The 24,160-nt window shown below is 39.4% G+C and overlaps 1 protein-coding gene across 2 annotated transcripts in view; it reads left to right on the forward strand.

The window, feature by feature from the left end:
* Nucleotides 1-24,160, forward strand: part of pcsk5b (proprotein convertase subtilisin/kexin type 5b) — a 53,971-nt gene that overhangs the window by 25,049 nt on the left and 4,762 nt on the right. For both annotated transcript variants that reach the window (XM_068310190.1, XM_068310192.1), the window contains exons 8-19: nt 1,046-1,258; nt 2,638-2,738; nt 7,690-7,793; nt 9,931-10,048; nt 14,125-14,313; nt 14,751-14,887; nt 15,848-15,958; nt 16,125-16,227; nt 19,141-19,334; nt 21,150-21,234; nt 23,064-23,167; nt 23,292-23,430. In XM_068310190.1, coding sequence (XP_068166291.1) covers nt 1,046-1,258; nt 2,638-2,738; nt 7,690-7,793; nt 9,931-10,048; nt 14,125-14,313; nt 14,751-14,887; nt 15,848-15,958; nt 16,125-16,227; nt 19,141-19,334; nt 21,150-21,234; nt 23,064-23,167; nt 23,292-23,430 — 1,598 coding nt within the window. The remainder of the gene's footprint in view (nt 1-1,045; nt 1,259-2,637; nt 2,739-7,689; nt 7,794-9,930; nt 10,049-14,124; nt 14,314-14,750; nt 14,888-15,847; nt 15,959-16,124; nt 16,228-19,140; nt 19,335-21,149; nt 21,235-23,063; nt 23,168-23,291; nt 23,431-24,160) is intronic.

Raw genomic sequence — 24,160 nt, forward strand, 5'->3', positions numbered from 1 at the left:
CAGAGCTCACTCCATCACTCTCATCTGTCAACATCTGCTCCTGTCTGATCTCCCACTCACTCAAGAGAGACTTCACTCCCTTATCGCTTCGCGGCAGACGCATGACCCCTTTGAAAAACTCTTTTCCGCTTTTATCCCCTCATATCTGTGTGTGTACACAAGTGTTAGGGGTGTGTTCCATGGTGAACGGTGTGAATTGCAGTGCCAGTCACTTTGTTGGATGTCTCTTTTACTGACTCCTGTCTGATCTTTGCCTCAACATCTCTGTTGGTGATCACCAGCCCTACAACTACCCCAGCATGTTTCCTTCATGTCTGAGTTTTGATCACTTACAGATTGTGGTTCATAATTGTACTTCAGTCTTTAAAGTGTAATAGAGAATTAGAAGGCTATTGGGTGTGACAAGGTTTCCTATTAAATACAATAATTTCTTCAGGACTAAACGATTATTTAGGAATTTAGGGAAATTATGTTTTTGTTTTTATTTTAATGTGCAAATCATCCTTTCTAAAACCTTAACTCAAGCATCAGCTGGAATATAGTGATTTATATTTGCAACAATTTTTTAAAATATGTCCTTTTGCTATTTAATATGGGTGAATGGTTCTTATGCTACATTAAATCTGTTGTCAGTAAATGTTTGCTCTACTGCTTGGAAAAAAAATCACAAACCCAGCGTAGTATTCAACAATGCCAACTTTTCTAAGAGGGGAAAAAAAAAATCACTGCTTTAGTTTGTTTACTGAACTTGGATCAGATGACGTCAGATCTGTTGCCAGACACTCGCAGCACTGCGGAAGGCTTGAACTGTCTCCGCTGCCCACTGATCCTTTCTGAGTCTTTAACTGCTGTTGGTGGTCATTCCCTTTTTCCTTCATGAGAAAAAATCTGCAGTGAACGCATGACATCATTGCTGACAGATGTTAAAAGTGCATTTAAAAGCATTGAGTCAAAACATAGACTGGTAAGCAGCAATTACTTTTTAAAAGCCAATGCATGTATCTGTAGCCTCTCACTGGGTCGTTACTGTATCTTTTCCTGTCAGGGGAGGAAGGGCCGTGGCTCCATCTTCGTGTGGGCTTCAGGCAATGGAGGACGCATTAGAGACCATTGTTCCTGCGATGGCTACACCAACTCCATCTACACCATCTCTATCTCCAGCACAGCGGAGAGCGGACGTAAGCCGTGGTACCTGGAGGAATGCTCGTCCACACTAACGACCACCTACAGCAGTGGGGAGAACTATGACCGCAAGATTGTAAGGATTAAGGCTTTTTGGAAGTGATTTTAACAACCTTTGTTTAATTTATATAAGTAGTGTCAAAAGGATCACAAGTGCCCCCATGGCTTATTGTGACTGCAGTGCTGTGATGCTTTTTTTTTTTTGTTTATTCTTCACTCAGTCCTGTGTTTGTGGCAGTTCTTCTTTCCTGCCTTTAAGTATGTGATTTGACCTGAAGAGACTTCACTTTAACATTTGATCTGGAGCTTCAATGGATAAAAAAATTACAAGTGCATTGAGTCAAGGCTACAGCATGAACATTTGGCATTAATTTAGCCCTGTGGATATGCGTATTGTTCGAGATGTGGCATGGTTTAACTTAAGCTGCCAAAAGCACTATGATAGCCCACGTGGACAGTTTTCTGTGATTTACTTTTTTGCAGTGTCCTACTACATTTCTTGCATTACACACACACACACACACACACACACACACACACACACACACACACACACACACACACACACACACACACACACACACACACACACACACACACACACACACACACACACACACTTTCAGTTTCCCTCTGACTCTGCAGACGTACAGTTGAACACCATATGTCCGATTGTCATTGTAATCTACTTGAGCACATACTGTCCTATCTACTGAAATTCTACTGGACCACTGTCTCTGCTTACCAAACCGTTTCATACTCTGTGTGTGTGTGTGTGTGTGTGTGTGTGTGTGTGTGTGTGTGTGTGTGTGTGTGTGTGTGTGTGTGTGTGTGTGTGTGTGTCTTCATATAATCCCTTTTAAGTTTTTGGTCCAGGGAGGTTTCTTTGATGAGGACTCAGAGTAGCAGTTGGCCAAGCTTTTCTTGGCTGACTCGATGTCAAGCTGTCCGTCTTGTTGCCTGTCTGAAGTCCTGATAGTCTAAGTCAACATACAGCACTTTAACAGCCAATTTTTTAATACATTTTTAAAATTCTTTCCTATCTCCTACAGGACAGAATTGATTCCTTGAATTCTTACTATACTGTACTTCTGCGTGAGTGTCTACATGTGTTTTCTATAATGACTGAATGAGTGAATCAAAGATGGAATGTGACTTTCAGGAGTTTCAGGTGTGTTTAAAACCTCCTGTTCCTCGTGACTCCAACCCTCCAGTTTGTTTCTTTTTCACTTTCTATTATTGTCGTGACTGCCACTCATTCTTCTCTTCTGTTACTTCATCCTCTGTTATGATCTTCTCTTCCTACTTTCTCATATGATTTCTTCAGGCTTGTTTTATTTCACACCTTTCGACTCACATGTCTTTTCTATCTTCATTCTTGTATTCCTCTTCATTCCTCTTTCCTCCCCCTTCTGACTGTGTCTTGATTCCCTTTCTCTTCTCCTCCATCTACAGATTACAACAGACCTGAGACATCGGTGCACAGACAGTCACACAGGGACATCAGCCTCGGCTCCCATGGCTGCTGCCATTATTGCTCTGGCCCTGGAGGCAAAGTAAGATCCACTTAACCTCTTTTATTCACCTCATCTCTTTGCCCCCCTTGCTTACCTTCTAATGCTCTCTTGTCTTATGGCCTCAGTGATCTCTGTGGACCATGTGAAGCTTTTTTTTATTTTGGTCAGGAGTGAGGACAACTTTTCTTTTTCTTCTCCTTTCGGCTTTTCCCTTCAGGGGTCGCCACAGCGAATCAATTGCCTCCATCTAACCCTGTCTTCTGCATCCTCTTCTCTCACACCAACTACCTTCATGTCCTCTTTCTCTACATCCATAAACCTCCTCTTTGGTCTTCCTCCAGGCCTCCTGCCTGGTAGTTCAAAACTCAGCATCCTTCTACCAATATATTCACTATCTCTCCTCTGGACATGTCCAAACCATCTCAGTCAGGCCTCTCTGACTTTATCTCCAAAACCTCTAACATGTGCTGTCCCTCTGATGTACTCATTCCTGATCCTATCCTTCCTGGTCACTCCCAGAGAGAACCTCAGCATCTTCATCTCTGCTACCTCCAGCTCTGTCTCCTGTCTTTTCCTCAGTGACACTGTCTCTAGACCAAACAACATCGCTGGTCTCACCAGTTTTGTACACCTTTACTTTCATTTTAGCTGAAACTCTTCTATCACGCATTATACTTCTGACCATGAACAGATAGTCCTCAACATATGAACACAATTGGTGAACAATGAACATAATTTCCGAGAGATTTTTGTAAGCTGAATTGTTCATCAGTCTATATTAAAATTCAAGCTATAATCACCATTTGAGGTAAATTAAATGCCATTACTGCTCTAAGTATAAAAGTACAGTACTGTTCCCTGTCAACAAGTTTGTTTGATGAGGGCCAGGTGCACAAAAAGGAACAAACCAAAAGGATGCAGGTGAAACTTTTCCCTTTATTTCTATCTCACAAGTTTAACAAAAAGACCATGGACTGTCAGCAGAACAACCTCCACCTCGAACTAATTCAGACAAAAATTCCCCAATAATGCATTAGGCCAGGGCCTTTATACTAGTGGTAATGAACAACTGCCCTATCAAAGGAAAATAACCTAAACCATACTTTTGGTGGCAGAAGTGAACAAAAAACATTTAAAAACCGCATGACACGTAATTCTACCACTCTGGTAAGCAGTGTGCTTAAATCAAGCAACCTCACCATTTGTAACAAAAGCATATGCTTTTTAACATCAAATCAACCACCCCTTTAACTGTGGTATGCTCCGGTCCCTGGTTTCAGGGACCGGAGAAGATTTATTTTTTAGAAGATGTATGCCAGAAAATGACGTAAGTATCACATGCATTATTTTGACTTGAATTTAAATAAATGATTAAATCAGGCACTTTGTGTGTCTTTTGTAAACCAAATAAAACGTACATATAAGATAATAAAAATTGGTACAAACTAAAAACAATTGTGATGCGTAGCTGCCCTAGCAGTATTCAAATTTTCAAGTTGGGCCATGTGGAGCAAACTAATGTTTGGAGAGTTGCTGACCATGGGGAGCAAAATTAATTAGAATAAACTAGACTAATAATAATTAACACATTTTAGTGGTAAGAGCAGGCTGATTTTACCACATTTTCTAGTAATTACCAGAAACAATTACAGTATATAAAAACAACGCCTAATAAAATAAAATACATGTACAGGTCACTTTGAGTCAAGTAATTCTCAATTATACGTCGGTTTAAAAAGAACCATTGAAAATGTACAGAAGAATTTTTAAAAAATCAGGTTTCACTTGAATCAGGTTTCATTTCACTTGACTGCTCACCACAAATACTGGAATCATAAAATCACTAGAGAACTGTTGAAAGCGCATAATATCCCATTACTGTAACCCCGTTAACCGCAATGCAGAAGAAGCGGCTGAAGCTGAAGACGACGACGACGTACGAGACTAAACGTCTGTCTGCCACAAATATTAGACTCTTAAAGTCGCCAAAAAAACCTTTAAAGCACATATCATGTTTCTGTACAATATTAAGAATAAAAACATCTAATCAGATTAAAATACACATGTGTAGTATAGTTCCATTAACTACAATTAAGCATCACTCATGATTCACATAATTGCTTTGAATTCGTATTAGTTTACATTGCCACAAATATCAAATACTTGTCAACATTGCTTTGTATGTCCGGTTGTTGTCTTTAAATGTCTCTTATTAAGCTCATTGTTCTTGCTTTTAAACAAATAAACCATTTAGAATGTTTTCCAGTGTGAACTTTGAAGGTGAGTTACCTGCCATCTTCAAGTAACATTGCAGGTCATTGGCATTTTGGGGTCAGGCGCTTTCGTGCTAACCATTGCTGCTAAATGAGATTGGGACGCCAATTTCAAAATTGGTGCATAGAAATTAGGAAAATAAAAGACAGATTTAAAAAAAAATCCCATTCAATTGGTTTTGATGTGATTCAATCTTGCCCTCGAAAAGTGTTGATGTGCTGTTCTTGTGTTTACATACCTGAATCGGACAGGAGTTCAGTGCAAGCGCTGAGAGTCTCACTTGGGTTTTACCCAGTCATCACGTTGAGCGTCTCAGTTAGCTGAGGTCACTTCATTTAACCTGGATAATCCTATCCAAATCCCCACTGTAGAAAATATTCTAGGTTTCCAGGCAGTGCTGGGCGTATAAGCCTGTTTCCTCTATGAGATTATCACATAGTGCTTCTTTTCTGCTTCGATTCATCCCTTCTGCTACCTCTCCCCTCCTCTTTTTTTTTTCTGTTTCAAGGCAAATGCTCTTTCTTTCCTCTCTTTTATTCATTCAGTTTCTCGCATGGATAAACTTGCATGCACATGCTGGCAAAAAACAAGAAGAAGAAAGACACTGAGGAAAAAGCTTAGACAAGCTGCATTGCCGATTGCATCTCCTCTTATCCGATAAATGAAAGTTGGTAAACTGTCTGATAAACACTACATGCTTGATTTCACTAAATTCTCTTTTTTGAAATCTTTTCCCTTTTAAATTGTCTACATTGCTGTCAGTTGCCCTCCTCTGCAGATTTTTTCAGAGATATCCAAGTCTGTGCATGATTTGTCTCACTATCACTGCAAGTAGCAGTGCCTCAGAAATGACTATTTCTTTGTCTGAAGAAGTGAGCGTACAAGACGGAGTCAATGTATGTGCTGTCATGGCCTAGATAACGATGCCAAAATCACTGTTAAATAATGATCATAATTCCACATTGACAGCTAAGCACATCAATATGGATTGGATGGATTAAGTATTCTGACTTTTTAAAGCACCTCACGTGTGCTACAATTATTTATTTTTCACTATATATTTTTTTTTCTTCGTAAATTATTATTTTTTGTCTTGCATATAAACCTGATAAGCTTAAACGACAGACCCAGATCTCTGTTATGTCAGTGTAGTTGAAAAGTTGAGTACTTTATTAGCCTTTTTTTTTTTTTAGCTAGAGATCAATGCCTATGCATAGGCTGTTTTATTGTGCTCTTATTATAAAGTGCAGGCACACAGCATCCACATATCAATTATGCCACCTGAGAGGCTCTGCATCACATACAGCATCGACTTTCTGTAGATTATCGAATGATTTTTTTTTTGACGCGTGTTTTACGCAAAATCCATAAAATATAAGAAAACAGATAAAACAACGTCAATCTACCCTTTCACTAGTTCAGTAATAATCTACAAATAAAAGGTTGACAGTGTTAATCTATGAAACCTCCTGGCTTCACAGATTAACACTGTCACTGGCGAATGTGTAGTGCTAAAAATTCTCCCACATGGCACAGGCAGAAAAACCTTGAATACAGATTTGAGGTCAAACAGTTTAGAATAGTATAGATTCTGTTTGTCTCAGACAGTGAGGTACTAATGTAAGAAAAGGGAGTAAAGCATCTAGTCTGCACACGAGATGGAAGGGAATCCCAGCAAAATTAGCGACCCACTTCTTTCTGGTTTTTGACACTTTAACGAAGCGTTTGGATATCAAACAAGTTGGGACACATGGCTACCATCTTATAATGGATCTCACGTGAGATCTGAAAACGTAGGGGTGGAAGAAAGGGCATCCATCCCCTCCTTCTATGCTACTTTTTAATTTTCTCTCAGCAATCTTCTACCTACTATGTTGTCTTCACATTGTTTTGCATGCCTTCCTCCCTCCAAATTCCTAAAGACCCCATCCCCTTTTATCCAGAATTGTTTATGTCCCTCTTTTAACCACCTATTCTCCTACAGCAAGTTATCCAATGTACCTCCACAAGGAAGACACATCTCCCAGTGTAACTCACCTTCATCCTCGTTTTAACATAATATTCTAGTGCTGCCGTTTATTAATTTATGAGTGTGTGCATATTTGCAAGTTACAAATTTTACACGTCTTTCTAAATATACAAATAAGAAAACACATCTGTACTTACTTAGTTCCAGCTCAGTTATACATTCCTATACATTCCTTTGAGACAGCAGTGGCTCAGTGGTAGAGCGCGGGTTGAGCGGGTCGTCCAATGATCTAAGATCGGAGGTTCGATTCCCACTCCCGCCCAAAAATCACCTGGAGGTGGAGCACTGCCGAGGCACCCCCTTATACGTTGCTCATTTGGGGCGCACCAAGCAGGAGCTGCCCGCCACTCTACCTCCCTCTGCATTCTTACAGGCCTCCTGTGTGTGTTGTTTATTCAGGGCCTGTACACACTAATATGTGCAAGTGATTTATTTGAACTAGAGTGTGCCACTAATTTCCCTTCGGGGATTAATCAGTATGTCTGTCCATCCATCTATCATAATTTTTTTTCTTGTCATCTTCTTTGTGGTATTGATTTACACTGATGTCGGCTCACCAGAGGGATAGTCTGTATGTCATGTGCTGATGTTGAAGGGAGGTGGATATGTCGTCAGCACAAAACGTTTTCACATCCTGATGAATTTTTCTTTTTTTTTTTTGTGTTTTGTATGTTTTGTTTTCTCTAGTCCTCATTTAACATGGAGAGACGTTCAGCACATCATTGTAAAGACCTCCAGAGCCGGACATCTCAGCGCCCCTGACTGGAAGACAAATGCTGCTGGTTACAACGGTAAAGACACATGCACTCTCCACAACAGAAGATCAGATCGACCTACAGTGTATCTCATGTTGTTAGTGATTCTACTCGACTCACTGTCTGTAAATCAATTTGAAGTTCACTAAAATTGATTGGATTGGTTTGAGTGTTTGACAACAGATTACTGTGAATGCAGGAATATATTTTACATAATGCTGTGGGCTGTATTTATATGTAAAGCAAAGTTCATCTCCACTCATCAATTAAGTAACAGCTGCGTTTTTGATTTATGACAGGAAATATTGTAAGGCAAAAAAAAGTCCCAGGAAAAGCAGTATGCATTATCTTGACCCCTGAGTTCTATTCTCTATCAAAAGAGATATGATGAGCAGGTTCTTAAAATATTCCTTCTTGCTTAACTACTGCGCAACCAGCTGCCATCTGTCAGTGTGTGTGTGTGTGCGTGTGTGTGTGTGTGTGCGTGCGTACGTGGAGAAAAACTGAGAAAATGAGAACTAGGGTTCAATCAGGCGGCAGACCCAGTGTGCCTGCAGATTTTCCAAGTGCTTTTTTTTTTTTCCAAAGTGGAATTAAAGAGAAACTGAACTGGAGTAAAAAGGTGGGCTAAGAGTAGTATGGAAGGAAGTCATGTTTCAGCTGCTGTGGCAATAACTTCAGGAGTCACCGTTTATCATTTCTATACTTTTTTTTTTTTTTACAAATATACAGTTAGGAGTACATTTTAAATTTTTTTTTTTTTTAGTGTTACCCACTGTTACATAAAGTGGTTCAGGGGTATAGAAATGGCTTCCATCAGTCTGTGCTGACATTTGTTCCACACTTCAAACTGAAAATGTAAAAAAAAAAAAAAAAAATGTTCCAGGTGGGCAAATAGTCTTTAACGTATGCTATAGCACAATGCATTGAGAATTAGTCTAAAAGGTTTTAATGCATTTGACACGTATCATCCACTTTACAGATTTGAGCTAATGGACTTGAAACTTGGACAGAAGAACCTCAATATCTAAGAAATCAACACTAAATCACATTTTCTCATAACTTCCAAACTGTGACCCTAGCATTGCAGCAAATATGCAATATTTTGCCAGGAAGGTTGTTGTAAATCTGCTGTCCATTGATCAATCTTACTAGATTTTACATGTTGCAACTTGGAAATATGTTCTTTCCAATATGCTTTGCAAAATTGTTTTTACCTGACAAAAAAAAAAGAAATTAGAATTAGTGGCTATTGTTCAGCGCCAAATAATGAATGCAATGTGTGTGTGCATGTGTCTGTCAAGTTGTGGAATAAAGTTTTGTTGAAAGTTTTATTATGCACTTTATTAGATTGACTTCAAAAATTGCAACAGAAAGAGTCGTGGCCCTTGATTCAAATGTTGCACAACTTTTTTCCAAAGCTGTTAGATTAAGTAAATATGTTTCTTCGATAATCGACTGATAGTTAGATTTCTAATACTGCACTGTGCAATGCACTAATACTGCAAAAACATAAAACGGTTCTCTATTCAGGTTATTAAATGTTCACGCTTTAGCTGCTTCTATGCAGCGCTAACATTGTGACATCTTCATTTTACCTGTGTATTTTTATTATTTATCTTTATTAATGTTGTATATCTTTAAGGAAGTGTGCACTTTAGAAATGATCATTGTCAGGTGTCATGGATTGATTGATTGATGGATTGCCTTCTTGAATAACTGCTTAAAAATCCACTGTCAAAACTGTTACTGGAACGATTCAAGTTGCCCAGACACCTGCTGCTATTGATCGCCATACACTTCCTCTATCTGGAAACACAAGCTGTCTAATAACTACATAAATAAGGGTGTAGAAGGTTGGACGGTGGATTCAATATATTACAGTAATTGCTATTTTGTACTTATTATGTCAGTAGTTACAAGTTACAATACCGATTAAAGCAGGGTGATGTTCTGAGTGGATGTGTATGTTACCAACATAAAAGTCTTTAGAAATCAAAAAATGTACAATTCTCAATATATCCAGAACTTGGCAACTAATTTTAACACCGTCCCTCATTTAAAATATAAAGGTGTATGATTTGTACCACTTTTTTTTTGGATAAAGATTCATTGGTTTGAGGTGCAGGGTCAGAAAAGCAGTGATCAGCTGTGACTATTGTGTTTCTTACAGTCAGCCATTTGTACGGCTTTGGTCTTATGGATGCTGAGGCAATGGTGAAAGAGGCGGAGCGATGGAAGCAAGTCCCTGCTCAGCATGTCTGTGTGGAGAGTTCAGACCGACAAATCAGGTAACACACACACACACACACACACACACACACACACGCAACACAACATGCATCCTCAATACAACCTATTTCAAACTCGGCTTTTAGTTAATATTAATTTCATCCAAAAGCTGAGGCCTCTGTGGCCAATTTCACCATGCAGGGTGTATTCCATCACCTATAAGTCAGAGCAGGTTGATAACACATGCTGGCAAAATAACGCACAAAAAGACTGCGGCCAGATTCTCTCCCTGCCGTCTGATCGTGTGGTAGAACCATGGCAGTGAGATTTTTAAGGCCCAAGTGGTAAAAAACAGGTAATTATCATTAAAAAAGAAAGTTACCTTCAGGCAGTGCAGCTGTTGAAGATCGTCTCCGCTACGTAATAAAGACAAACCGTTTCTTTTCTTGGAACAACACGTTCCTCTAACTTGCTAGTCCACTGATTACCAGTTACTGCTCAAATAGGGGCAAAGTTTGTGGGCTGGGGTGTCCGTAAAAAGTAATTATTGATGTACCACAGTAATAGATGCCTATTTTATGGTCAAACACGTTTATTAATTGCACGGCCTCCTTCCCCGCTTGATATAAATAAATGTAGTACTGCCCTGTCCCCATATGCTGGTTAAATGGAGAATGAAACGTCTCATAAGAGAGTCAGCTTTGAGACGGCGATATGTGACAAAACATTGTTGTCATTTTTTTCTCACATATTTTTCTTCCCTGGTGTTTTATGCACCAGCATGTGTTTGAGAGTGTGGTTGTGCAAGCTGTACCTTGATAGGGGCCAAGCATTAGTTCTGGCAGGGTTGTTCTCACATAAGACTTTTACAACACACACACACACACACACACACACAGTGAGAGAGAGACAGTGAGAGAGCCAAGGCTTCACAGCTTGTTATTCTTGATGCAGCTGGAAGCCTGAGCCCTGTTCTGTGTTAAACTAGCGGGCTGATCTTGGGCCCTGAACTGGTTTGCTTTCAGTTGGAGGCTTGGTGACTAGCGACTGCAGCATTATCAACGTCGTTTTGTCTGTTCTGCTCCAGTGCACCAGTCAGTCCATGTGAGGCTTTTGTAAAGTCCAACTTGTGTCAAAGGCGGTTGTCCTAAGGCCTCTCTACTCTTTTGGAGAGATTTCCACTGTTTCTGTGCGCAAGTCATTTTTATCCTTTTGCCATGTGTAATGCATTTACACTGTGAGTAGCTGTAGAGCTGTGTGAAATGGCCAGTGACAAAATCGTCCAGTTACTGGGAGCTTAAGCCTTGTTCATCCAGCCAAATAACAGGCTTGCAAGGTAATCACCACCAAACAAAATGTTTTACATCTTTGGAACCAAGGTGCAGAAGTCATGAAAAGTTTTAATGAACAAGTCGTTGAAGAATATATTTATATAAAAATGTCTCTGTACTCATGGACATGTTACTACGCCACTGTCTGTTTCCTTCTTATACTATCTGTGGATGTTTACAGTGCTTCTAACTTGCTACATGAGTGCAGTCGTCATCTTGCGGCTGTGTTCCCACACACCCTCTGGCTGGCCCCTCTGACTGCGTTCGGTAATGTCTGTCTGCTATCGCTCGACTCACTCCACTTGGAGCACGCACCAGGAAAGCTGCCTGATCTGTGTGCAGTTAGGCTGGTGCTAATCAGCTGTGCATCTGCTTTGCTCACTCGCATGCATATGGTTCAGCTATCTGTGTTATGTCATAGAGAAGCCAGAGATGTGATATCAGCCATAAACTCCACAGCCTTAACCGCTGTCTGCTTTCCAAACAGTCATTGATGACTTATGAGACAATCAGTTTTCTCTGTTATCCATTTTGTCATGTCTGCTTCGGCTTCGCATAATTTGTTTTTGTGTATTTCTTGGTATAAGCCTCATACTTTCTTGGAAAGACAATATATATATGCTTATGTGCTGATTTAAGTACAGTAATAAAAAATCTCTTTACAGCTTAATTTGTAGGTCTAAGTCGTAAGAGGGAGATGCATTTATTTCACCGATGTCTGCTTATAAATGTACTTTGCGAAGGAAATAACTAAAGGAAATCTTAGCAATGAGCTTAGGCCTCCCATAAACAAAATGGCATTTTATCAGTTATTAGTAATCATTAGACCGACAAGTTTGAGGAATGTGTTGTTCTGAGTAAAAAGGGTTGTCTTCATTGCAAAGCGTCAGACAATCTTAAGCAGCTGTGTTCCCTGGAGGTAATTTTGCTCTTAATGATAATTATTTGAGCTGTACCACTTTGGCTCTAAAAGTCTTGATGCTGTGTTTGTAAACCTGACAGCAGTTTCCAATACAGGATCAAATGGCACAAACACTGGAAATCCTCCACCGTGTACAAAAAAATACAAGTAATCCCTTGGTTTTTTTTGCCAGCATGTATTATAAACCTGCTCTGTTTTAGCTGTCAGTGCATAAACCCTGTCTGTAATCCAGAATTGCTAAATGTCTGCTATATTGGAACTGGCAATGGTTTGTCTGCTTTGGTTGTGGTGTTGCAATAATATTGGATCACAGTAGATTATATTCAATGAGTTATGAGAAAGTTGCTTTGGCTGTAAGGTTAATCTGCTGCTGCCAACCTGCACATAGAACAAATAATGTACTTTTTCTCTCTTATCAGGCTCAGAGTCCTTTTTAAAAAAAAAAAAAACTGTTTTGGGAAATGGAAAATCTTAATATGAGCTGTGGTGCATGTTTGTACTAAATCAAAAAAGGAATTATATGTGATTGCTTTTTGGAGTGCCCCAGGGCAGTGAAACTCGATACTCGGTGGTGTGTCAGTCACTAAGAGACGTATTATTGATGGTTGACTGAACAGATTGCCTCAGTTTAGGAAGACGACCGCCGTCTCCAACCTCGAGCTGACAAGACCGCAGGTGCAGTTCTGTTAGATCTGAGGGCAACAAATTGTGGCATTCAGAGGCCCGTTTGAAGATGATGCCCGGATCATTCACCTTTAACAAATCTGCAGATGAGACACAGGAATTAGTAGCTTTACATATGTTACAGGTTCACTTCTAAGTTTGCATCACAACTTTGCACTGTAATTTGAAACACTATTAATAGCGGGAACCCGTGGAATTTCCATGATAAAACAGTAATATCAGACTTCATACCAAACATATAAAAGGAATAAATAGATATCTTGTTCTATGGACCAAGATAGATAGTAAATAATAACTTGGAAATTCATTTATTTATTTGATAACTAATGACAGACACCTTTGGTTGTTCACGTGATTCCTTCTGGCAGATGCGCCGTGATTGGTTGGGTGCTTGATTGACAGGTAGTGGGTGGAGTTACAGCGTGAGACTTTTTCACGTGAGCTCATTCAAATATAAAGGTATGGAGATAGTTCTCAAAGCTAATCAGAATCCATATCTATCTCTACTCTGCTCAAATATTGGATACCTCATTTTTATTGTTTTTGTATCTTTTCCTACAAAGGAATGTACAAAGAAATGTACCAGGGGTATCTGGGTACCTCCAGATACCCCTGGTTAATGCCATTAAGTCCACAACTTCCGTTCTCACACTTAATTTTCCATGGGAGCTGGCTGTGGTTGATCTCTTTGTGTCCATTGATGGACCGCTGGTTTTTATGGGATTAGTGTGTTACTTGAAAAAAAAAAAAAGCTACTTGGCTAATGGTTTTAGATTTTTCTTTCCTTGTGGCAGTGACTGTTAAGAAAAATTGCCTTAAATCAATATCTTGAGCTATCAGAGCACCCAAAAATAACAGCACTAGATATTTGTGTTTTATTGCTCCCAAACTGTTGACTGAACGGTGCCAGAAACTCAAAACCCCTGCTACCCCTGTGGTGGTTGAAGTATGGAAACCTTAGGAGCACAAGCACTAAAATAGCTTCTCTAAACACATGGTTTATTTTAGATGGTCTAATTTTATCAATATACAATTATTGTATAAATTGTATTGTATAAATATACTTTTCTGATTTCTCGGTCAGATCAAAATGATCCAACTCCAGCATTGGTGTCTCACGACACTCATTTTTGTAACCCCTGCTTTAGTGTGATTTTTTGTTGTTTACCTGTTCAATCGGTTCTGTCCTGTCTTTCAGGACCATCCGTCCAGAGCACGTCGTCCGTTCGGTTTACAAGGCGACTGGATGCACGGACAACCCCAACCACCATGTGATCTACCTGGAGCATGTGGTTGTACGTATTACAATCACCCACCCTCGACGTGGAGACCTGTCGATCAACCTGACCTCACCCTCAGGGACAAAGTCTCAGCTGCTTGCTAACAGGTGAAGGCAGTCTGGGATATTACAGCTTGTCATGGCAGCACAAAGTACGAGTAATTAGAAGTGCTGTGACTCATGAGCTTCAATTTTTATTGTAGTTTGATGGAATACCTCTTTATGAAAATGAGATAAATTGATGGATGAAATTTTGATTAATCTCTGCTTGCATTGTGAACAGTAGTCATATTTTTTTTGGGGGGGGGGGGGGGGGGTTCATAAATTGGTGTAACCTGTAGGGGATTTAATACTGAATGCATGTTAAGGGCTGTAAGGTCCAAATCTCCAATAAGCCTCAGTCCTGTCAAGTTTCTATAAATGGTCCAATAGAGACCGTAATTGTTCTTGGTCGAGTGAATGCATTTCTTTTTTACTTGGCTTTGAAAAACTTCCGTGTGTGTGTGTGTGTGTGTGTGTGTGTGTGTGTGTGTGTGTGTGTGTAGATTGTTTGATCACTCCATGGAGGGTTTTAAGAACTGGGAGTTCATGACCACTCACTGCTGGGGAGAGAAGGCAGCAGGCGACTGGGTCCTAGAGATCTACGACTCACCCTCTCATCTCCGCAGCCAGAAAGTACCTGGTATGACAGTGCTTATATTTTCAATATTCAGTCAATCATCATCCTACCAATTTGCATTTCTTTTAATATGATTTATTTATTCCAGAAGAAATTAAAATAAAGATGAATTGAGTTACAATGGAAAGCGAATGAGAAATAGCTGCAAATAAGAGGCTCGTGTGTTGTTCACTAAAACCACATATAACGTGTGTTTTTTCAGTTATTCCATTATGTTTAATGTAATGAACCTATTGTTGATGTGGGAAGCTGAAGGTACCGTATTGGCCCGAATATAAGACGACCCCCTCTTTTTCAAGACTCAAGTTTGAAAAAAGACTTTTTGAACACCAAATTTAATTTTTATACAGAAAATAATTACAGTACATCTGAAACAAATGATTATAACAATATATTCGAGAGAAAAAGCATGTTATTTGGCCTCATTCAAATCATGCAAAAACTGTCCATCACGTCTAAATATCTGAACATTTAAACATGTAAACTAAAGTACAATCACATTTGTAAATGAATGGTGAGTGGCACCAACCTCGCTACCATCCGATAACCGACCCACTTTTCTTCAGATTGTCGCCACGTTTCTCCATTTTCTGTTATCTCTTCTCTATTTTTCTTCTCTTTTCTTTCTTACTGCTATTTTTATTTTTGTTCTTGGTGACTGGGGTTCGCTTTGGCCTGGGGAGTTAAGTTCAGCATTCGCTTTAAAGATATCTGTCTCCATCTAGCGTTGTGAATGGGTATAATGTTTAGACCCCGAATGTAAGACGACCCCCACTTTTTCAGTCTTATTTCAATGCAAAAAACACCGTCTCATATTCGGGCCAATACGGTATTGATTTAGATTCTGAGATTTCTGTTCTCTCTGTTTATGTTTTAGTGGTGAAATATATTTGACCTGCTAACTCACTCTAGGTCTGTGTCGAAGATGGCTGTGAAAAGTTTTACAATCTTCTGTTTCCTCAGGCAAACTGAAAGAGTGGTCGCTGGTGTTATACGGTACCTCTGTGCACCCATACTCCTCTCTGCGCAGCGAGAGGCCTCGCTCCACTGATGAGTTCACAGAGGAGTACAACGGTAAGAGCTAAGTCCTGATCCACAAACTGGCAGGTTGGCCACGGCTGTCCTCTCATTATAACAGCTGGTCATACTTTCGTCCGCCTCTCGGTTCATATTGACATGATTATTAAAATATAAAAGCTATTCCTACGGTCTTTAAATTGCTCCTTCTCTTTGTTCCCAGGTCCCTGTGACTCTGAATGCAATGAGAATGGCTGTGAAGGTCCAGGACCCCATCACTGCATCAACTGTCTGCACTACTTCCTCAAGTTCAAGAACAACACCAGGTTAGACTGATAGATCCCAAGAGGAATAATGCATGAAATGAATTGTATGAATGAATTGGGGAGCTACAGGTAGATGGTGTGTTTTGCATGAACGTGATTTTGACAATATGATTGTGTTGACAAGTGTGAAGTTCACAGGGATAAATAAATAAGAGATCAGTAATAGCTGAGAGTCACAATCAGTGTTGTGGTGCTTCTAACCAATCCAGTGATTACAATAGATTCAAGGCAATATTTTTGTCTTGTTTACAGTCCCGAAACTTTATTTGTTTTTGTTTTTTTAACTCTTTAAGCAAACTTCTCCATTTACATCGGACTTAATAATTGGCTTTCCAGCAGAAAGTTACTGTCACAGTATCAATATCAAATAAAATTGTAGTAAAATCAAGTGGGTTTTGAACTGCTAGGCCCTAGCTGGTCATGATCATTTACGCGATCTTGTTGGTTTTTCATTTTTCATTCATATAAATACAGGTAGTCCTCAACTTACGAACATTCAACCTACAAACATTCGGAGAGACATTTAAACGCACACCGCCATATTCGACTGCAACACCACTGCATTTGCGCATCTCCAACACTCTCCTCCCCCTGTTGTTTGTTGATGTGTAGTCATTATGATCCTGCATTGTGCAGTTTTGTATATTTTTTGGGTTTTTTCATTAGAAATCAGGACACCGTCTGGTTTCAGCAGGGAGATTTTATATCATCCTGTACGCATCTTCCCCTGGTTTACTCCGTGGGCAGCTTCTTCTTCCTCACTCACAGCAGTTTTTTCTCTTCAAAATAAAAGCATATGCTTCCTCTACCCAAAACTTCAGAATACAAACTGTCCAGTTTTACAGCGTAACAACACACCACAGCCACAGTCGTCTCTGAGAATCTCGGAACGTCAGGCTTTGTACCTCAGATACTTAACTGTTTATCATGGATGATAAAGCAAAATCTAGCGAAATAGTGGTAGTGGTGACAATCTCTGTGATGACAACTCTGCCTCTGATTAACAATAATTTTTCCACCTCCTCCTCTTCCTTAACTCCTAAAATAAAGTAAATGCTACAGTACCGTACAGTGGATCATTAACATCCACTCTGACTCTAGCTGCTGTTGTTAGATGCACTTAAAAAACTACTCAAGATTTTGACGCGTAATCGAGAACTATTTAACCTGAAATTACCTGTACCTGCATTTTATTTCATTGTGTTGTTTTAATACCTTGTAATAAGTCTTAGAGAATAGTACTTTTGTATTTAGAGTAGTAATGACATTTGAATGACCTCAAATGGCGATTATAGATTGGAATTTAATAAACAACAGTTTACGAACAACTCAACACTGACTGCGTTCATATGTTGAGGACTCCCTGTACCACATTTTCTATCTTGCCAAATATTCCAACCCTGGTTTTTTACCTTAATGTGACGTTTCCTTTCCGAAATTCACATTTTGATTTTGTAGCATGTAACTGCTCTCATGCAGTCGTCAGCGATAAAACTCGTTGTGGTTCACTTGGATCTAAACTAGATTCATTGTTGCCTCTCTTTAGGTCACAGGTTTCTTTTTTTTTCCTGAGCTAACTTGAGAAACGGGGCAGGAGGCGTCCCTATTAATTTTAGCGAGTCACTCTGATTACAGAGATGCTATTTCCTCATGACCATATCATGTTCAATCCCTCCTTTCTTCCTGTTAAGAGTGTGTACGTCTCTGTTTTACTTTGAATTTGCCTGCGTGCACATTTGTGTGCCCTTAGGATCCCATTAGCATCAAAGTCTGTTGTAATTGCCTTTGTGTCGGTGGGTCTCTGCACTAATAAAAGGCAAACCAGTGCAGGTGCATGAGAACGTGTAAGCTTAAGCACTGCCTTATCATTAGCCTGCTTTAGAGGTGTGCTGCCCTTTTCTGCCGCCACAGGGAGCAATTGATGATGGAAGATTGGGGGAGTGGTGAGAGGAAGGGGGAGGGTTGGCGCTGGTGTTTAATGTTCAGATAATTGCATCCCTATGTGTTTGATGGTCTAGACTCACCCAAAGGTTAGGTGGGTCTTTGAAAGCATGATGATTGTTTTTTTTCTTTTTTCACTTCTGTGAATTTGTACAGATGTGTGTGGGCGAAGGTCAGAATATGTAAGAGAATTTCTCTTAATTCTGACAGTAATTCATGGAAATGTGTCGGAAACGGTTATTCTACAGATATAAATTTATGAAGAAAAAAGTTTTTTGTACTTATGTTTGAATCAATTTTTAATTTTATTTGTAAAATGTATTAGTCACATTATAGTATAACACAGTGTAAAAAGATCTATTGATATTTCCTGCCATTCGAATCTGACCCGATATAAATTTAGCATATTGGAAGGAGTTTCCTTTCTTCAGTTTGACATCCAACTTTTGAGTCACTGAATTGTGCTCACACTGACAGGGTGGTCAGCTCAATGCTGTTAAATATTTGCATCCTTTTGATGATGTTGTCAGCGTAGGTGTTACTTTATCATGTTTTTGTAAACTTTATCGATGGAATAATTGTTTCAACATGGCTGGGAAATGGTATTGGACGAATGCATGGCAATGTGTAGATCATACACATGCAATATGAGTTTCCTGGCAGAAAACACAGTATTGTTTGGCGTGTGTGTGTGTGTGTGTGTGTGTGTGTGTGTGTGTGTGTGTGTGTGTGCGTGTGTCTGCTTAGGAATGGAGCCTCAGGGTTAAATAAGGGGATTATAGAGGGCTTTTGTTCTGTCTGACAGATGTTGCACCTGTTCATTATGTAGCTCTGTCCTTCTAATTCCGTTTGTCCAATCTGTCTATGTCTCGGGGTACATGAAATAAGTTCCATTGTTTATTATCAATAGGTCATATTTTTGCAATATGTATTACATGCATAGTGTTCTTACACAAATTTCTCTCTCTACAGAATGTGTGTGTCCGAGTGTCCCAGTGGATTTTTCCGTGACGACAGGAAGCGTTGCAAGAAGTGTTCTTCTATGTGCGACACCTGCGTTGGGAGCCGGAGTGATCAGTGTACCACATGCAGGACGGGTTACCACCTCAGCGAGGGCACCAACACCTGTGTCGTCACCTGTGCCGACAGCTTCTACCTTGACCTAGGTGAGTTTAATTGTTGGCCAAACTGGCTCTACATTTAATGAGTACACAAGTTAACACATTGTGATTTGTGACTTCAGTCTTCCTGGATTTCATTCATTGCTTTTTGCTTTTCTTGTGTAAGGTCAAGAAACAACAGCCAAAAAGATACTCAGTTGTGCTACACGGTTCACATACAGAGTGTCAGTTTTCTTCCTCCAGCTCTTTTACTTTGTTGGTTAATTACATAAAAGTTCTAAAGTTATAGAATATCTTACCATATAATCCTCAGTACAGGAGTAAATCCACATCAATATATCCTTAACGTAACAAATAGCCAGTCAACAGTTCTAATACACTTGTTTTACTTAACTTTTCAGTGAGTAGAATATGATAACACAGAATTTCATAAAATGGAACAGATTTTCTATTGACTATATTTATGCTCAGTTGGTTTGTTTTCTTTGTCAGTGCTGTAGCGTTAACATACAGTTGTACTCTATACATATACTTATTGGTTAGTCTTGCGTTCTAGATGTATGCCTGCCTGGATCAAAGTAAAGCAAGAATGAAAGACTGAAGATATGTGTATCTTATAATTAGGTCTACATATTGGTTTCCAGCAAAGACAGTGTAAGTCCTGGCAGCTGGGAGTCTCTGGCAGCAGATCAGATGTCATCTGATCCTAGTTCAGTCGTAGAAATTCAAATTATAGTGGATGTTTGACTTTAATTTGGCACTGCAGAGCAATGTGTTGTATTAAATGAACGACGGAGTGTGTTTTAACTTTGTCATTCTGATGACAAGCTGAGGCGACAATTGTCTTTATTAACACATGGGAATATTTATGTGATGATGTTATTACTGGTTGATGTATGATTGTAAGCTGTGTGAGTATTGGTTGTATCAGGTATATTTTACTATTGGGGTCATAAAGTACACAGAAGCACAGAGTGTACAGTTTCTGACTATCCCAGTAACCCATAAATAATTTAAACCACAGATGCAGCTTTCATTATCAATTACTCATTATTATTTCATTTATTCATCAGTCGGTGTGTACACGTCAGAAAATGGTACAAATGCCACACAGTTCCCAGAGGTGTTTTCAGAGTACAAAAGCACAGGATCTTCACATTTTGTAAGCTGCGACAAGCAATTGTTTCGTATCTCTGATTGATAAATTCAAATAACTGACCTTCGCTATATTTGATTTTTTCAAAATCATACTTTCAGGGATATTTTCAACCTCCAGCTCTAAGCTTAAGTGAAAATGTAACACATAAAAAAGCAACAGTATTTTCTCATCATGGAAATTTGCCAATGACCTGTTTTCAAACTCCCTGAAGTCAAAGCAGCGATCCCAGCTCACACATGACCTCCCAAACAAAACCATAAATGTGTCATATATGAGCAACATTCTCTAGACGTTTTGAAATAACAGTTTTGATTAACAGTCATAATCTTGGTCATAGTTTCTCAGGAATGTCAAAAGGCAGTGTTGCCTTATCTTTTGGCAATCTGCATCGCTGCTGAAGGCAGTTTCCATGTGCACTGCGTCAAAGCGTGTCATTGCCTTTAGTCTGCCTTTTGAAATGTTCATCTACATTCCTGTCCTCCCTCACCGACATTACAATCTCTATTTATCCCTACAGCTTTAACCAATTGACAATTCTTCCCCCAGTCTCTTCTCATCTCCTCCTCCTCCTGCGTTTTGTCCTCCTGTTTAGTTCATCCTGCCTCATCTTGTTTTGTAATTTTCTCTCCTTTCCTCCTTCAGTTTTTCTTCCTGGTTCCCATTAGCCACTGTGTCTGATTGTGCAATCATGTGTCTTTCAGATTCCAACATTTGCAGGAGATGTCCGGAGAATTGTAGGAGATGCACCTCCTCCAATGTCTGCACAGAATGTAAACCTGGGATGAGGTGAGCTGGGAACCTCATCGAGAAAAATGCCTCACAGGGTCATTGATTACAGTTTGAATTGCGTAAAGTTTTACCATCTGACCGCAGGAGATTTTGGTTTCGCTGTATGTCGATACACAACTTGTGATTCCAGATTGTTACTTGCAGTTTTAAAATTTTAATGAGAATAACAGTCTAATTAGATGCTCTGCAAGCACATTAAAATAAATATGATTTTAACTGCTGCAAAAATTGTGTAGGGGATGTGTCGTCACACAGTTTTGTTGCATAATTGGTCCAATTCAGCTACATAACCTCTCCAAAGACATCTGTCAGCTCAACAGTTTGTACTTTGTGGATGATCGAATAGCCCATCGTACACAGATCTCTGATGTTAGAGGATAGGGAGGATTTGTCTAACAACTTATAAAACCTCCCATAACTGTAGATATGATATTCAGACAGGGGGAGCTTACTTGTGTTGAGCCCAGAAAGTAGCAAGGATTAAACAACTAATTGTAGTTGTCAGTTTTTGTAAATACAACACTTCAGAAAGTACAGTAGTTGAATGTTTTCTGGGAAAGATGGGTGTTAAATAGAGGAATGAAAAACAGAAAATTACAGAAATTGCCTGACAGTGGAGATTTTATTTTCACTCCAGGTGTGACAGTGGGAAACAGTTTGAAACCGGTTTAATATAACTAATTTGTTTCAAGTTGTACTTTTAAAGGATTGTCATTGAATGTGCTTTAGTTGCCTTCAGGTCCACAATTAATTCATCTCTTTTTCTTGGACGTCAATCTCAGAATAAAACCCTTTTCTGTAAAATCACAAACGGTGCATGAACACACAGTTACTAATTTAGACCAGGGCATTGTGTTACATTGTGGTTTGTGTCTTGCGGAGACCCACAAGAAGTAGAGCAGTTGCATATTTTTTTGGGTTGTAAGTCTTCCTTTGAAGAGCCTCTGATCTCTAAACCATTAAGGTATCCATGCGGACATGTTTCAGTTCAATTCTTGGCCACTGCCACCGCAGCCTTCTCAAACCACAGCAATTACATTTGACCTGGCAGAGGAGAGGGTGTTTCAAAGTGGTGAAATTCCTGATTTGTCATGAAGGGAACACTTGCGAAGATTGTGGTCTTGAGCCAGGCTGTAAGTGTTCAATGTTGTTGGAAGTGGGGACACTTGTAAGCCTTAATTTCCTCTGAATGCCAGCAAGACCTCTTTAAGACAATTCACACAAACACACACACCACACACACACACACACACACACACACACACACACACACACACACACACACACACACATACACACTGTCTTCTTCCACCTCTTCAGTTCTGTATGGTGTTGAGAAGAAAGAGAGAACCAGATGAGTTTGTTTCTGGGAAATGCTAGCTAACACAGACCAGCTGGGTTTTTTTCCCCTGTCTTGGTATTTTTCACGTATCAAACTCACCAACCTGTCCTCAGAGTGACTTCACTGACCTGACTTAATGACCTTTAAACCTGCTTTTAACTTATTTCAACTTGTACACTGCAAAATATCACAAAAACAACAAATTCCCTTTGAATTTACTGGAAGATGTCGTTTTCCTGCGTATCAGTAAAGTCAAGGCTCAGATACATTTTATAGATGCTGGAATTACTTTTTGTCCTCGATAAAACTTCTCAGTCAAGCTCCATTGTAACTGCAAACAGCATGTATGGGAATAGTTTCTGATGTTTACTGCTGCTTCTAACTACAATAAATGTGAATTATCTAAACTTTTTTTTTTTAATTCTTGTTTCCAATGAGGATAATAATTACATGTTTGTTTGGGGTTTTTTTTTTTTTTTTTCAGTCTTCAAGCAAACAAGTGCCAGATGACCTGTGATGCAGGGACATATTACAATGGCCACAGAAGGACTTGTGAACCTTGTCATCGGGCCTGTGCTACCTGTGCAGGTGGGAAGCCAAATAAATTGATTAACAAACACTATCAGACTAACATTTATGCTGCTTCATTTTTATTGATCTGGTAATTTATGACTGAAAACATCACTGAAGTGTGTGTTTGTTTGGTTTCCAGGCACAGGAATAGAGGCGTGCACTAAGTGTGCAGATGGCTACTTACTTGAGGACTGGCGGTGTGTGTCGACATGCAGCACTGGTTACTACCTGTCAGAACAGAACTCAGACAATGGGCAGGTCCAGAGGTCCTGTAAGAAGTGAGTCAGCACACCTTCAAAGCCCTCAACACCGTAACGAAAGTAGAAAACTTTTGGATATCAATTAGAATTAAAAAACCCCAAAACAAAACGATAACTAGAGCTCCATCAAATTGAATTTTTCTCTAGATAAACAACACAATGTATGTGAGCAACAATTAAATTTCTGCTGATGCAAAAACAGGGTTAACACACACTGACCCTAGCCCCATACTTTGGTTGGAGCGTATTTGTGGCAATGGTTCAATAGATGTTTTACATTTCTGCACTTTCTGCATTCAGTTTGATTTTCATCACCTTATTTCTTAATGTTAATAGTGGTGTAGCTGCTGCTCTGTTGGCACAATAGGGCACAGACATACTTATTGGTTAGTCATTTCACAAGAAAACATTTTTTTTCAGTCAACCAGTCAGAGTGAGGACCAATGGAAAGTCTGCAGAAATGTGTCAGTGTATGTAGACATGATGCAGCCTCACTCAAACCTCTGGAGCCCTGTCCCTTTTCATGAATTATAGCCTATTTTTAGTTTGTTTTGGACTATTTAAAGTGAAAAAAATATTATTTTTCGTGTTGATTTCTGCAGCCCCCGCTACACCTCACTTTTTCTACTAATGTGCAATTCTTAATTTTTGTCTTTTTTAACACACCGAGAAAGGGGCCGGCAGTTACTTTACGCATTGTCATGTTCTGTGAATAACAAATGGTGCTGCAGTATACCGGCACTTATTG

The sequence above is a fragment of the Antennarius striatus genome, chromosome 3 (genome assembly GCF_040054535.1).
Source record: "Antennarius striatus isolate MH-2024 chromosome 3, ASM4005453v1, whole genome shotgun sequence".
In the NCBI taxonomy this organism is placed as follows: domain Eukaryota; kingdom Metazoa; phylum Chordata; class Actinopteri; order Lophiiformes; family Antennariidae; genus Antennarius; species Antennarius striatus.